This window comes from Bos javanicus, chromosome 9, assembly GCF_032452875.1.
Source record: "Bos javanicus breed banteng chromosome 9, ARS-OSU_banteng_1.0, whole genome shotgun sequence".
Classification (NCBI taxonomy): Eukaryota; Metazoa; Chordata; class Mammalia; order Artiodactyla; family Bovidae; genus Bos; species Bos javanicus.
In genome coordinates, this window is record NC_083876.1 from 26,194,911 (window position 1) to 26,211,227 (window position 16,317).

The 16,317-nt window shown below is 39.6% G+C and overlaps 1 protein-coding gene and 1 non-coding gene across 2 annotated transcripts in view; one reads left to right on the plus strand and one right to left on the minus strand.

Moving 5' to 3' along the window:
* RNF217 (ring finger protein 217) overlaps positions 1–16,317 on the minus strand; it is a 132,414-nt gene that overhangs the window by 45,455 nt on the left and 70,642 nt on the right. Inside the window, exon 2 of the mRNA XM_061427378.1 lies at positions 7,702–7,935. Coding sequence (XP_061283362.1) covers positions 7,702–7,935 — 234 coding nt within the window. The remainder of the gene's footprint in view (positions 1–7,701; positions 7,936–16,317) is intronic.
* Positions 1,574–1,646, plus strand: TRNAG-GCC (transfer RNA glycine (anticodon GCC)). The gene has a single exon. It is a non-coding gene; the product is annotated as a tRNA-Gly (tRNA).

The window sequence follows — 16,317 nt, forward strand, 5'->3', positions numbered from 1 at the left end:
ATTCCATGGACAGAGGAGACTCGTGGGCTACAGTCCATGGGGTCACAAAGAATCAGACATGACTGAATGACTAACACTTTTACACTTTGACACACACAGACTAATGCATGGGGTTCCCTTATAGCAAAGGCTACCAGCCTCTGGGATCTAAATCCTGATGACTTGAGGTGGAGTTGCACATAAAATGTAATGCCCTTGAAACACCCACCTCTCCCTGGTCCATGGAAAAATTGTCTTCCATGAGATCAGTCCCTGGTGCCAAAAAGGTTGGGGACCACTGCCTTACAGTTCTGAATGGGTAAATATGGCAAGGTAGGAATACAGAATCGGAGAAGGCAATGGCATCCCACTCCAGTACTCTTGCCTGGCAAATCCCATGGACAGAGGAGCCTGGTAGGCTGCAGTCCATGGGGTTGCTGCCAGTTGGACACGACTGAGCGACTTCACTTTCACTTTTCACTTTCATGCATTGGAGAAGGAAATGGCAACCCACTTCAGTATTCTTGCCTGGAGAATCCCAGGGACGGGGGAGCCTGGTGGGCTGCCATCTATGGGGTCGCACAGAGTTGGACATGAGTGAAGCGACTTAGCAGTAGCAGCAGCAGGAATACAGAATAAAGTAGGTGAGAAATGTACAGTCCTAACATCTTACAGAACATTTTACAATGAACACCAGACTTGGCTTACCCACTATTCAGCAGGTCATCAAAAAGAAATGATTCTTCACTTGTCTCTTGTGCTAAAAATCCAAGGGGTGATATGATAAAGTGAGAAAAACAAACAGTTCTCAATCCTATGGCAGGTCAATTCACAGAAGCCATGAGCCTCTAATATTAAAATTACTGTAGTTTTTTTTTTTCTTTTTTAAGGTCAGATGTAGGCTAAAATTTCAAATGAATTTCAATATTTGGCTTTTGTTGTTAGAAGTTTCATGCACAAGGAAAGGCTCTGTAAAATATTATGGCTAATTTATGCATCAAGAAAGGAAACAAAGAACAATTTCAGCAAAGCACCTCATTAGAAACTAGAAGTACAAATGCATTCTAATAAAATTATTAGGTCTTGCATTGTAATTGAGCATGACACATTTTTTCAGTGGACACATACATAACACGCTCTGTTTACGATGGCTTTCTGTTTTAAAGAATTTAGTTGACTTATAATATTGTATTAATTTCAGGTGTACAACAAAGTGATTCAGTTATACGTATACATCTGTTCTTCTTAAGGGGTTTCCCAGTTAGTGCTAGTGGAAAAGGACCCACCTGCCAACGTAGGAGACACAGGAGAGACAGGTTTGATCCCTGGGTCTGGAAGATCCCCTGGAGGAGGGCACAGCAACCCACTCCAGTATTCACATCTGGAGAATCCCATGGACGGAGGAGCCTTGTGGGCTACTGTCTACTGGGTTGCAAAGATTCGGACATGACTGAAGTGACTGAGCACACACACGTTCTTCTTCAGATTCTTTTACCATTTAGGTTATTCCAGAATATTAAGTAGAGTTCCCTATGCTATACAGTAGGTCCTTGTTGATTATCTACTTTATATATAGTAGTGTGTCTATACCAGCTTCCTGGTGGCTCAGATGGTAAAGCATCTGCCTGCCATGCAGGAGACCCGGGTTCGATCCCTGGGTCGGGAAGATCCCCTGGAGAAGGAAAAGACAACCCACTCCAGTATTCTTGCCTGGAAAATCCCATGGTCGGAGGAGCCTGACAGGTTACAGTCCATGGGGTCACAAAGAGTTGGACACGACTGAGCGACTTCACTTGCTCAGTGTGTCTACGTTACTCCCAACCTCCTAACTGATCCCTCCCTACAAATGGCTTCTTCAAACCAGAATCAAGAATGCCATCTTTATCTCCCTCACAAAGCTATGCTAGCAACAATCATTTAAGAAACTACACTTGTTTTCTCTCAGCTCCTGACATTCATGATGCATTACTGCCAAGAGAATTCAGTGTGTCATGAGCTAAACTGATCTTGCCAGGCTGATGATGCACAAGCTGACTCTCAATTTGTAAACACTGTCAATTTAAAGTGATGGTGTCGAGGGAAAACTGAGGAGCAGAGCAGCACTAACTGCACTTCCACGGGAAAGCTGTAAACATTTTTACAGATGGAAAAAAAAATTCTCAGACTGTCTTTACTAGAAGGAAGCTTAAGCACATTTTATTGACTTTTTAATCTATGTATATATATATGAAAATTGTTTATCAGAAGTATGACTGAAGAGGTGCAGGTGGATTTGAACAAAAGACTGGCAGTTCCCTAGAAGCTCAAGTAGTAGGAAGTCATTGCCTCTCCTAGGGCCAAAGAGACAAGGGATGAATTTTCTGGAGCCTAGTGAGCATTAGAAACATGGGAGGGGGCAGGGGAGCACCCTCTAGAGGAAAGCCACAGTCATGGAGGGACACAGCTCTGCTAAAGCTTTGCACTGAAGCAGGAAGGGAATGGGCCTTCCCTAGTGGCTCAGTTGGTAAAGAATCCACCTACAATGCAGGAGACTTGTCTGCATTGCAGGTCATTCAGATTCGATCCCTGGGTTGGAAAGATCCTCTGGAGAAGGAAAAGGCAACCCACTCCAGTATTCTTGCTTGGGAAATCCCATGGACAGAATAATGCATGCACTATGCTCTCTTTCCACTCTCTCCTTCCCTGCCAATGCCAACCCTTGGCTAAACCCAAACAGAAATTGAGATGCTAAGGAAGCGTGGAGAAGCAGTCCAAAAGATGCCAAAGAGGCATCTTTCTGGAGTATAGGACAGGTCATTGGAGACTGAATAACAGACACAGGAAGAAAGTAAGTTGGGTAGTACCAGAATTCCAGCCTTTCACTTACGCATATTTTAAAGTCTATCAGTTAGGAGCAACAGACCCATTGACTTGATTACATTCGTAAAGATCTTAGAAAAGTTCTCTCTCACATGAAGAAATAATGTATTTGTGCAGTTTTATGAACTGTGACTTCTAACCAGAAGATTTATAGTTACAAGAGGGAAAGTAATGCATAAGACATAAGGTAAGACTACAGAGGGAGTTTCCCCAGGATGTTTTATTGGCTTTTTTCATCTTATGATGAGTCAAAGCACCATTCCGTGAATTATCAAGGTTCAGCTTAATATTTGCGGGAAGAAGAGTGGGGATGACTGTGAGTTTTGCCTCAAGGAAACCATAAAAAGGATTATTTCCAAAATGTTCCCTTGTTGATTTATGCATGTTCTTCAACTTACTCCAAATAATGTGAAAAGGAGAATCATTTCTTGGTCTACACTTGGAAATAAGAAGGAAACCCAGAATTGCCCGTACCTCAGTAAAACTCCTAGGAGTAAAGTAAGTATATTTAAATTATTTGCAATCCTCTATTCTTTCCCATGAGAAACTAACTTTTTACCTCCCAAACATATAGTTTTCATTTCTGTGAATTCAGTGACCTCCTCCTCTTCCCAAATATTAATGATTTCCATCAGATCACTCCTAGCATTAGATCCAAGCCTCCTGGACATCTCTGATGCTTCAAAGGTTCTTTAAACTCAAAGGACTTATACCTGTGGTGGATTCATTTTGATATTTGGCAAAACTAATACAATTATGTAAAGTTTAAAAATAAAATAAAATTAAAAAAAAAAAAAGAACTTAAAGTCTGTTTCATCCCCCTTTCACTCTGACCATCCATCAGTCGCCCAATCTTTTATTCCACCTCTATTCTTTTTGACTCCTCCATCACCTCCCTAATAACCCAGGTTGTTCTGCTGACTTTTCCTAATAATGATAATAAGCATACTAATTCTAGCATGTGTTGAGCACTTAGGCTATATCAGACATGGTGCTATGCACTTTATATGTGTGATCTTATTTAATCCTTATTACACTCTTATGACAGGTATTATTTCTACCACCAGTAAAAGATGCAGAAGCTGTTATTAGGGTTATAGAGCTAGCATATGGCAGGCTGAGAATTTAAATCTGGTTTGAAGCCTGTGCTCTGACCCATCTTTTCCAGCATAGCAAATTCAATATTTCAAGGTTTCGCTTAATGCATTTGCCCTTTAATGAAGCTTTCCCAACCTCTCCTGCCCTTTCTTCTCTTACACGCTCAGCATTTTCCACCCACATTTATTACAGTACACATTATTATTTATGCACTGGCCCATTGATTAGTTCCCTCATGAAATGTATTTTGAGAGAATATCAGACAGAGTGCTTGACACAGGTTATCAGCAGTAAGCAAGTCTGGACCTGGTCTCCTAGAGACCAGTGGGAGAGACTTTAAGCAAATAACCACACAAACACACCATAAAATCCCGGATGATAATTGCCATGGAGAAAACCTTCAGGTGCTGGTGATGTGCCTGTCTCCAGGCGTCGCCTGAGCACGTTACAGCCCAGCCATTTAAATTTTCTCCAAGCTAACTAGTTCTTTGTATTAACATGCATTTGGAGCCGCATTAATGAATTATAGAAACTGTTTAGGTTAGAAATTAGATTTCTAAATGGCAAGTGAAATCAATCTCATAGAAGTGGAATGGTAAAACTTCTTGGCCTCGTGAGTTTCAGGGGTGAGAAGACAAATGCTAGGAATGAGAAAGACTGGATTTGTCCACAGGCAAGGTTGTCTCAACGTAAGTTTCTCAATTCAGGAATGTGCTTGTTCTATTTCATATAACAATAATTTTGTGGAGTTCAGAACATAATGAAAAGCTCTATTTACTGAACTGTTGCCAAAAGATGTTGAGTGAGGGCCTGGAAAGATAAGCTGGCCCTTAAGAATTCTTGTTCCTGCTTGTTGATATAGTCTGTTTATCCTTTTTCCATCTGCAGAGTACAAAAAACTTACAAAAAGCTATTTAAATGGAATATTCAAATGACGTAACATGTGTGATATACTAAAAGTATATGCGTGCATACTCAATCGTGTCTGACTCTTTGTGACCCCACAGACTATAGCCCACCAGGCTCCTCTATCCATGGAGTTTTCCAGGCAAGAATGCTGGAGTGGGTTGCCATTTCCTACTCCAAGTGATCTTCCCGACCCAGGGATCAAATCTGTCTCCTGCAATGGCAGGCGGATTCTTTACCACTGAGCCATCTGGGAATCCACTAAAAGTATTTCCTGGTATAAAATAGCCATAATATTTTGAAGCAATTTTAACCTTAGATGTTAAGTGCCTCTGAACTGACAGCAGAAACTACAATCAATCCTCAAAGAATGACATCTTGGATCAGGATATTATTAATATGACTTGACTCAGAAAGAATACTGAAATATCTATTCTAAGGGTTTCATCAATATATGCAAAACACAATACGGACTCTAAGGAATATTATGAAGAGATTTTACATTGCTCAAACATGTTAGATATTAGCAGTAAGCTTTTCTCTGTTTCTGTTGCCTCATGACTCAATTTATTGCATTCAAATACTTGAATTCACTACTCTTGAAATTATGACAAATTATACCAATTTGGATTCTGTTATTAGGAAAATTGAATTTTAAAAAATTCAGTCAACCTAACAAATAACCACTGGTTAATCCCCCAAAATGGGATCAGTTTAGGGTGCCATACTGTAATCATGAATGTCATAGTTCCTTTGCTAGAGTATCCATGTCTGTGTTCTCTTTACTCATATGATCCAGGCAGGTATGGGCATGTAAATCAGGTAGTTAATGCAAATGTGAGAACCTGGAGTTTAATGATGAAAATGCTATGTGAACACTGTGGGTGGTGCTGGTTTAGTCACTAAGTTGTGTCTAACTCTTGAGACCTCACGGACTGTAGCATCGCAGCCTCTTCTATCTATGGGATTTCCCAGGCAAGAATTCTGGAGTGGGTTGCCATTTCCTTCTCCATATAAAACAATGTACTAAGTGGTAAACAATCACTGCTTCAGAAATTATTTGAATTATCCCTAGAACTCTGTAGAGTACAGAACAGGGGGATTATTTACCACTTCTGTTATAGATCATCTCTTCTATAAAATTAATTAAGAAAAACAATAATAACCATCCCTCAAATCTGTACTAGCTTTAGTTTTCTTGAGCTGCTTAATAAAATAAATATAAAAAAATATAAAATATAAAAAAAAGAGTTTCACTTTATTTTGAGATTTCCATCTCTCACCTATTACCAAGACTTTTAACTGCTTCCTGATCAACAACATTTAGTTTGTATTTACTTCTGCTTCACTTATTGCCAAGGTTCCCAGTTCTGCCGCCTATCAGAGCCACTTGGTGAGGTTCAAAAATTTGGAAGACAGTTGTTTGGGAGGGTTTAGGGACTGCGAACTGGTGTGCCTGACCCCGGGAGATTCCAGGGTACAGTCAGGGCAGTGGGGCGAGGGTTGCTCCTGCTGTTGTTGCTGTGTTCCCTGCCTTCAGTCTTGCCCTCTTCTGATACCTTCCGTATGCTGCCAGAATGACCTTTCTGTAACGCCAGCAGACTTAAATTCAAGCCTGAGTTACAGGGTGAAAGACTCAACATGATCTGCTCTTAAATCCCTGAGCTGCTGTCTGTTCTTATTCTCTTTCCACTAGTTCTACCAAGCACTTACTTTCAGCAAGCCTGCCTCCGCCTCTGGGCCTGGCACTTACTCCTCCCTTGCTCTGAAATGATCTCCCCTGTTTATCTGCCTGGAGAACCGCATCTTCTCCAGGAAGCCTTTCCTGACATGCCAGCCCCCCTCTTCTGTTGGTGTTCTCAAAGCACAAGTCTACTGGGTTTCACATTTTTGTTTTATGACTACTCGTATTATTTTTTTAAGTTTTCACTGGAGGAGAGTTGTGTTAGTTTATACTGTACAGCAAAGTGAATCAGCTGTACATACACATACATCCCCTCCTTTTTTGGATTTCCTTCCCATCTAGGTCATCACAGAGCATGGAATAAACTTCTCTGTGCTACACAGTAGGTTCACATTAGTTGCCTATTTTGTACATATGCTAATCCCAATCTCCCAATGCATCCCATCCCCGCCTTTCCCCCTTATGACTACTCATACTGCACTATCATTTTAGAACATATGACTCTCTCACCTTCCTTAGACATCTTTTGAGCAAGAACTATGTCACGTTTGCCACGGAATCCCCCAAACTTAGCACACTGCCCAGCATATACTGGCATTTTGTATTTGCTGAATAAATGAATAAATAGCATATTACACTATTTTACTTATTACAGATAGATTCACATTGGGTCCACTGAAAAACATCTCAGACGGTAAAGCATCTGCCTGCAATGCAGGAGACCTGGGTTTGATCCCTGGGTCGGGAAGATCCCCTGGAGAAGAGAATGGCAACCCACCCCAGTATTCTTGCCTAGAAAATTCCATGGATGGAGGGGCCTGGCAGGCTCCAGTCCATGGGGTCACAAAGAGTTGGACACGACTGAGCAACTAACACACATTTATTTAATATTTAGTAACAGCAGTGATAATTACTTTAAAAATTAGTCTTTTAATTTGGCTATGAGTGAATTTTAAACAGGTTAAAGCCAAAGGAGAACTTTAATTAAATCCTCACGAGTACTCTCCTATTAGCGGCATCCCCAAACCACACATTTTTCAGAACTACAGCCGTTGTACACTCACCTTGGACTCCGATAGGGGAAGGAAGCCCACTTAATGCCTACCACAAGTTGGCCTAACTTGGCTGCTCTCTTTATGTGACATCTAACCCACAACTCTGGTGAACATGCTTACTTTGTATTTGCTTTCTGATCTGGAAGGGGTGGGAATATGTCCTTTTTTCTTGAAGGTTGTAAAGTGCTTGCACTGGGGACATGGCTTGGTGCTGGCATCAATACGGCCAAGTTCCAAGAAGTACTTGTATTTGATGGAGTCTTCATGTGTCAGGTTATAGACAACCATTGTTTCTTCCAGGAATTCAAAGCACTCAGTGATAGGGCATTTGATTTCCACTTGGCCAAGCTGTACCTGTGTGAAAGAACAAATGGGAGAGAAAGAAAAGGCCCTGGTTATTACATTTCTCTTCTTTTTGCATATGGTAATGCTGATTTCATAATTATAGCAAAGGATTATCTGTCACTTTTCATGATTCCGTAGCATAATAAATGATAATCACTTTGGTACCTGTCAGGTGATACCAAATAATTACTATATAATGTCTCCAAAATGACTGATAGGGCATTTAAGCATTCTCTATCATTAAATATAATGATTATCAAATATGAGAACTGGAATGGGCCTACATCACAGGCTCACCTGGGAAGCAAATTATCATTCAATCCTCTGCAACCTGCAGGATGAGACAGCATTCAGACAATGAGCCAAATAAAAGAACAGCTTGGATGAAAAGGTGTTTCAGATTTTTCAACCTTACTACAAAGTTCCTGCCAGCCTCCTCTGTCCACAGGATTTCCCAGGCAAGAATCCTGGAGTGGGCTGCCATTTCCTTCTCCAGGGATATTGATTCCAGACCCAGGGATCAATAACCACCAGGTGGCATAGCCTTACTCAGCACTAGACTTAGGGCACATTTAACTTTAAGAAGACCAAAAGAAAATAGAATTTTACTTATATGTGCAACATCCAGTAGTCTAAAAATTATTGCTAAAAAGAAAAAACCCTTTCCCCTGACTTTCCCAGGTAAAGAACATATAACTGTTCCCATGTCATGAGACTCATACGCACAACTAAGAAAATTAAACCAATCATAAAACTGTAAAAAAAAAATCCCTCTGAGATCTGGCTGCTTCTGAAGTAATTTATAAAATGAACTCCTTTAAAGAACTACAGAGTTAGATTAGGAGAGGGGAGAGGGAATGTACTGGAATGACACATTTACTATTTATTGGATAAAGAACTCAAGAAATGGCTAGCATTAAAAATTACAGTATAAAACTCAAGTACAAAGTGTGGACACAAGTTTCAAAGGATTAAAAAAAAATAAACTACTTTTTAAGGATGACTTGGGCTTGTTTTCCATAAATAGTAACAAAAACCCTTTACAGTCCTGGCATCATAGTCTCTTTTTGCCCATCTTAGGGTAGCAAAGGGAGGCAGTGAAAGCTCTAAATGGAAAACAACCCCAAACCATTTCTTTCTCACTTGGTGAACTTGACATTTTGAGAAGGTGAAACTCATTGACCTTAATAAGAAAAGCCCACGATTACGATGGAGAGAGGAATGCGAAAAAGTCACCAGATCTGAGGAAAGAAAACATCTATAATGAGCAATTAACAAAGACCCTAAGTTCATAGTAACTTTGAACTTTGCTGTTTCTCTCGAGGAAAGGTAGGTAAGAAGCTACACTCTATAGGATGCCTGGGAACGACATATTTAATACCAGTAAAGAACATAAGCCAGACTGATAATGAAAAACATCTAACTTTGGATAAGCCACCTTATTAGTACTGACCTGTTGAAATATAAGTTTCCATATCATCTTATGCTGCTGCTGCTAAGTCACTTCAGTCGTGTCTGACTGTGCGACCCCATAGATGGCCTCCTACCAGGCTCCTCTGTCCCTGGGATTCTCCAGGCAAGAACACTGGAGTGGGTTGCCATTTCCTTCTCCAGTGCATGAAAGTGAAAAGGGAAAGCAAAGTTGCTCAGTCGTGTCCGACCCTTAGGGACCTCATGGACTGCAGCCTACCAGGCTCCTCCGTCCATGGGATTTTTCCAGGCAAGAGTACCAGAGTGGGGTGCCATTCCACTTGTGCTACTATTGTATAAAGATGGTCCAGAGATGCTTTTCAAGTATTAGCCCAAAGCAATTTTTTCTACTTTTTTGATGAGTCTGCTTATAGTTACAATCAGATCTTATTATTATACTTGTTAGTTATTACAACCCAAATTATGCTTTATATTAAATTATTTTAAGTTATAGCTGAAGTCAGAGGCTGTGCAGATAAACTGGGATCCGAACAAGAGCGCAGAGTATGAAGCCACCTTAGGAGTCTGAAGTAGACACCTATGAAAATTGAAAACTTCTGTCTTTTGCATGTGAAAAGACAATTTCTCTTCATTCTACACAGAAGAGTTCACTTGGTACATCTCAAGTGACTCCTGCTTACTGGGGAGCCGCATACTTGCGGGAGTAAGAGCTGGAATATTTTACTCCCAGGTCAATGTTTAACCTCCCCTCCCTTGCCTCTAAGTTTATTTAAGTAAATAAATAGTAACAATGGAAGTAGTAATTCCACAGCCACCCAGGTAGTCAGGTCTTAAAGAAATGGAATGCAGTACAGGGACCAGACAATCCAAGCAGCTCAAGGGAGTGGGTCCTTTTGTTCCCCTGTCAGCAGCAGGTGTTCATATCACACTGCAACACCTACTGTCTGATGTCCAAACAAAGCCTCATCTTCTTCATGCTTCTCAAATATCTGTCTGCAAGTCTATTCCATTCCCAAAGAACCGTTTCCTTTTGCTTCACACCCTCTGCATTTTGCCTACTTCATACCTTCTCTTCTCTCTGAAAGCTCCAAAATCTCTACCCTGCTACACTGAGCCAAATGATCTCATATTTTATTAAACAGAAGCAATATGATAATGTCCCATTATCCTCCCACTACCAACTCTCCAACGCCTGTCCCCATCTTTTCTGTCTTCCCTCCTTTTTTTTTTGTATTCTTCCCTTTTTATTAGCCTTCATGTTTTTCTTTAATTTTTTTTTTATTTAGGATTTTTATTTGAAAATTTCTGGTTATACATATAATATTTTAAAATCCCACAAATAGAAAACAAAAATGGTGGAAACCAGGACTTTGTGTGTCAATATTTTAAACCTTTGGTTTAAAATCCTCACTCTAATATTCTCTGACCAAAATGAAGTTAAGTTATGTATTAATATCAAAAGAAAACTATTACATAAAATCATAAGAAACTGCTATTTTTATGAGCTAAAATTCTTTAATTTTTATTTTATACTGGCATATAGTTGATTTGGGCTTCCCAGGTGGCACAGTGGTAAAGAATCCGCCTGCTAATGCAGGAGACGCAAGAGATGCAGGTTTGATCCTGAGTTGGGAAGGTCCCCTGGAGTAGGAAATGGCAACCCACTCCAGTATTCTTGGCTGGAAAATTTCATGGACAGGAGCCTGGTGGGCTACAGTCCATGGAGTCACAAAGCGACACGCCTGAGCATGCATGCAAGAAGAATAGTTGATTTACAGTGGAGTGTTAGTTTCAGGTGTAGAGCAAAATAATTTAGTTACACATATACATATATCTATTCTTTTCCAGATTATTTTCCCATGTAGGTTATTACAGTATTGAGTAGAATTTACTGTGCTATACAGTAGGCCCTTGTTGACTCTTTTATATATAGTAGTGTGCATGTGTTAATCCCAACCTCCTATTTTATTTGTCTCCCCTCCTTTTACAGCACAGGGCCTGAATCTACTTCCAGACTGCATGAGTCTCTCAAAGTGTCTGTTGAGAATTCAAGTTTCCTGGCCCACTCGAGGCCCATAAAATTTGAATTATTGCTGGTAAGATAATAATTGGCAGTTGGAACAATTACTCATACAAGCATTATTCATACTTCTTCATACTAACATCCCCTTTTTCATAATAAAACACTACTCATGACCTAGGCAATCTCTGGCCTGTACATGTCTATTTTTTCAGAATTTATTTCCTCAAAAGATCACTAAAAAATAATAATCATGATTGAGTAAAGTACATTCACTTATTTATTCAACAAGGTACATAATTCAGCAATTCAAAGATGCATTTTTTTCAACATTTTAATATTTCAAAAGTCAAGGCCATCTTACAATTGATAGTATTTAACACTGTGCCAAGTTTAATTAGTATCATTTTAATTTTCTTAGAGACACATAATATAACACTGCATCCTACAACTGTATCACATCTTAGATTTCAACTAAAAGTGGTTTTTACAGGTTTGGTTTGTTATGATGGATTCTGGGGAAATGAGAAGACAAAGAGAGAAAGAGATACAGGGCTTCTATTGGAGGAAACACATGATAAACAACTAAATGAATCAGGTAGACTGGAATCCGTCTACCTATGAAGCAACTACACATCAAAGAAGATATCTCCGAAGAGGTGATGGCTAAGAACAAAAGGGCCGGTCATGCAGAGAACTTGCAGGAGGGACTGAATGGCCAAGGAAACAAGGACCATGGCTCCAGGGCAGAAAGTGCTGTCGCGCCTGTGTGCAGGGAACAGAACTGAGCAACTGAAACATGTACCAAGTGAGCCAGAAACGCAGGCCTTGCTGGCTGTGACCGGAAGTGTGGATCCTATTCTAAGTTCACTATGAATCGCCGACTGGTTTTGTGAGGAGTGACATACCCCGACTTACATTTTACAAAGAGATCATCCTGGCTCTTCCCAGAGGACACACTGGACCAGAGAGGGGAGCAGGAGGTCCTCTGGTTCTTTCTACCAGTGGCACTTGACTACTGCAGTTATCCAGGCAGCAGACGACAGGGGACTGAACTAGGTAGCAAGAGGTAGCCAGACATGAGATGCATTTCCGAAATGCAACCAATGGGGTTTGGTGGTGAACCAGATATGGAGGATGAAGTAAAGGCAGGAGTCAAGAATTCCAGGTTTTGGGCTTGAAATAACCTGATGATTGGTGGGTGTGATTAATATTTTAATAAAATTAGAATTTCTAATAAAACACAGTTTATTGAGAATTTCTAATAAAACACAGTTTATTGAGAATTTCTAATAAAACAACAGTTTACATGGGTATGTGATACTTGCTGGAAATGACTCACAGCAAATTTAGTAAAGATTAATTCATCCTCAAAACATATATTAAATTCCTATAATATTACAGGTAAAGGATATAAAAGTCCAGGATATAAAGTAGCTTAAACCATGAATCCTGCCCTCATGGAACTTGAGAATACAGTAATTAAATTTGTGTTGATAGCCTCTTCTAGCAATTTGGAATTTAGTGGTATTTAATTGGAGAAGGAAATGGCAACCCACTCCAGTACTCTTGCCTAGAAAATCCCATGGACAGAGGAGCATGGTAGGCTATAGTCCATGGGGTCACAAAGAGTTGGACACAACTGAGCGACTCCTCTTCTTCTTCTTCAATTCATTTAATATTCTATCCCCAAATTTAAAATTATTAGGAACACATATACATATGCACAAATCTTCAGATTGGTATTATGAACCCTTAAGTACCCATGCTTCAGCTTGGTCAATTTTATTTTTTTTCTGCCCTGACCTACTACAGTCTTCCCATATTATTTAGTCCAAATACCAGACATCATGGCATTTCACTCATAAATATTGCAGTATGAGTCTAAAGAAAATAAGAAATCTTTAAAATATATATAATCACTATACCAAATATTTTTTAAATGACAATAATTCTTTAATATCAACTTAGTTTCAGTAATGTCATCTAACATCTATTTATAGAAATTTTTGTACTAGTATAATAAAACAAAGGTCTAAATTTCTGTTGTGTTCAACGCTAATACTGCTATTTATATCACTGAAAAATAGGCTCTCCAAATCTGAACAAAAGCATGTCCATTCTTGAAGACAAAATTATTTAATTCTAAAACAGTCTCCAAGGGCGTTAGTAAGAGACACAGTTACCCACTTAATGTTCAAGTTAGATGGCTAATTTGCCACTTGGGATAACTCAAAAGTAATTCAGTGACACAGGTGAGGGAGACAACTGGAAAAGTGACAGAACTCTTCCAAAGAAAAAGACAGAAAATATAAACCTTGGACTCAAGGCTCAGTTTATCAAACACATGGTTTACATGTTTTGATCTTGGTTGGTCATGAGAGTATACAGCGTGCTTTATACAGTCTTTTGTTCACTTAAAACCAAGTGATTTCAGATTTCCTCTATCGGTAAAAAGAAGCACATTGATATGGCAGAGGAGAAGAGAACACAACAACGAAAGCAATAACAACAGTCAGGAAATGTAAGCAGCACCTCATCTACGCCAGGCACTGTTACAAGCACTTTCTGTGCTTCGGGCTTCTCTGGTGGCTCAGCTGGTAAAGAATCCGCCTGCAATGCAGGAGACCTGGGTTCGATCCCTGGGTCGGGAAGATCCTCTGGAGAAGGGAAAGGCTACCCACTCTAGTATGCTGGCTTGCAGAATTCTACAGTCCATGGGGTTGCAAAGAGTCAGCCACTACTGAGCGACTTTCACTTTCTGTGCATTAATTACTTGTGGAACACCATAAAGGCAGATTCATTTTTAGGTTCATGGATTTCTCCATAATTTTATCATTAATGAGAGGAAGGTGGCTGCTTTACTGACAAATATGCTCTTTTGCTGGCTCAGCAGATATTATAGATCATTGTGTAGATGCCTTTGATAAAAATCACACTTAGATACCCAAGTACCAAATACAAAGAAAGTAACTTAAAAAGCAACAGAGGAAAAAGATATTCCCACACAGAAAACTTCAGCCCCAGGTGACTTGCTGGTAAATTCTACTAAGAACTTAAGGATGAAATAACACTGACACTACCGAACTACTCTTAGTGAATAATGATAAAAAGAGGGGGAGAGATCACTTCTCAGGTTGTTTTATCAGGCCAGCATATTCATGATACCAAAATCTGATAAGGGTATTGCAACCAAGAAAAACTACTGACTGATCTCTTTGTAAACACAGATACAAAAATTCTAAACAAAACATTAACAAACCAATCCAGATAATGCATGAAAAAGATAATATAATCAAAGCAGGTTTATTCCAAGAATGCAAGAATGACAACATTCAAAAACCCATTGCCATAACTCACACATTAATAAATAAAGGAGAAACATCATATGATTTTCTCAATAGAAAGAGGAAAGGTTATTTGATAAATTCAACATTCAGTTATGCTAAAATCTTAGCAAACTCGGAAGAGATGAAAACTCAGTAAACATAATATTCCATGATGAAATATTGAAAGTTCTTTCTTAAGAATGGAAACGGAGTGAATATGCACTGCCACCATTACTAAACATTGACTAGAGCTAGCAAATGCAAGAAGAGAAAAAGAAAACTGAAAATAAAATAGTAAGAAATAAAGATATAAAACCCCCCATTTCTTCCAGATTGAATAACTGCAGGCGGGTTCTTTACCACTGTGCCCCCTGGGAAACCCTCTGGTCCTTTACTAGTTGCTAAATGTTTCCCTTGCCCAGCATCTGTAAAAGCTGGAATTTACTGATAGAATTTGGTTGTTTAGAGGACTCTCTGAGTTAATTTTTTAGGCTTCCCAGGTGGCGCCAGTGATCAAGAATCCGCCTGCCAATGCAGGTAGATGTAAAAGACACAAGTTTGAACCTTACATTGGGAAGATCCCCTGGAGGAAGGCACGGCAACCCTAGTATTCTTGTCTGGAGAATCCTCATGGACAGAGGAGACTGGTGAGCTACAGTCCAGAGGGTCGCAAAGAGTCAGACACAACTGAAGTGACTTAGTAAATTGAGTCAATCCAGTACCAAAGATTAATAATCAGTATTACTCTAGTGGGAGAAGGAAGGCTTAAATTTTGTTTTACTCTGAGGTTTAATTTCAATTAAAAGGGCAAGTGAAAATTTCAGAAACAACTTTAAACTTTAAAAAAGAACTTACAGAGCTCACAAGAGACCTTTTATAACTTCTTTCCCCTCCTCTTCATTGGTATCTTTTCCCTGACTTTCAAAATATGCTTAAATATCCTAAAAATGTCAAAAGCAAACAAAACCAAAAGCTGGTGGTTTAGTTATGGAAAACTATTTTGCCCTTCTACAAATTCGTTTAACAAGTCTGAAAAGTGAAATAAGAAAGTAAAATTTTGCAAATACAGGTAATTTTGAGGATTTATGCATATTAGTGCCGAACTAGAGCCACTAACTCAAGTAAGGGCATATTTAAGGTAAAAGGTTCAAGGAAAGGCTTTCTAGGTGGTACAGATGGTAAAGAATCTGCCTGCCAATTCAGGGGACACAAGAAATGCTGGTTTGGTTCCTGGGTGGGGAAGATCCCCTGGAGAAGGAAATGGCAATCCACTCCAGTACCCTCACCTGGGAAATCCCATGGACAGAGAAGCCTGGCCGGCTACAGTCCATGGAGATGCAGAGTCAGACACGACTGAGCACACACACAGACGTATTGCAAAACAGACATGCCAGCTGAGAAGGGCAATGTAGTAGCTTCCCAGTTTTCTTCCTGCACACACCAAGGTAACTTCCATTCTCTCTTGGAAAATGTGTTTACCTAGGTGTGTGTGGGAAGAAAACTAGGAAATCTGTTTCCTAGATTTTTACCTTTGTTGCAACTGAGTATTCTCTTATTGAGAATATTCTTGTTGAGAAATATTCTCTCTGTGGTTTTTCTCTCTTTTCTCAT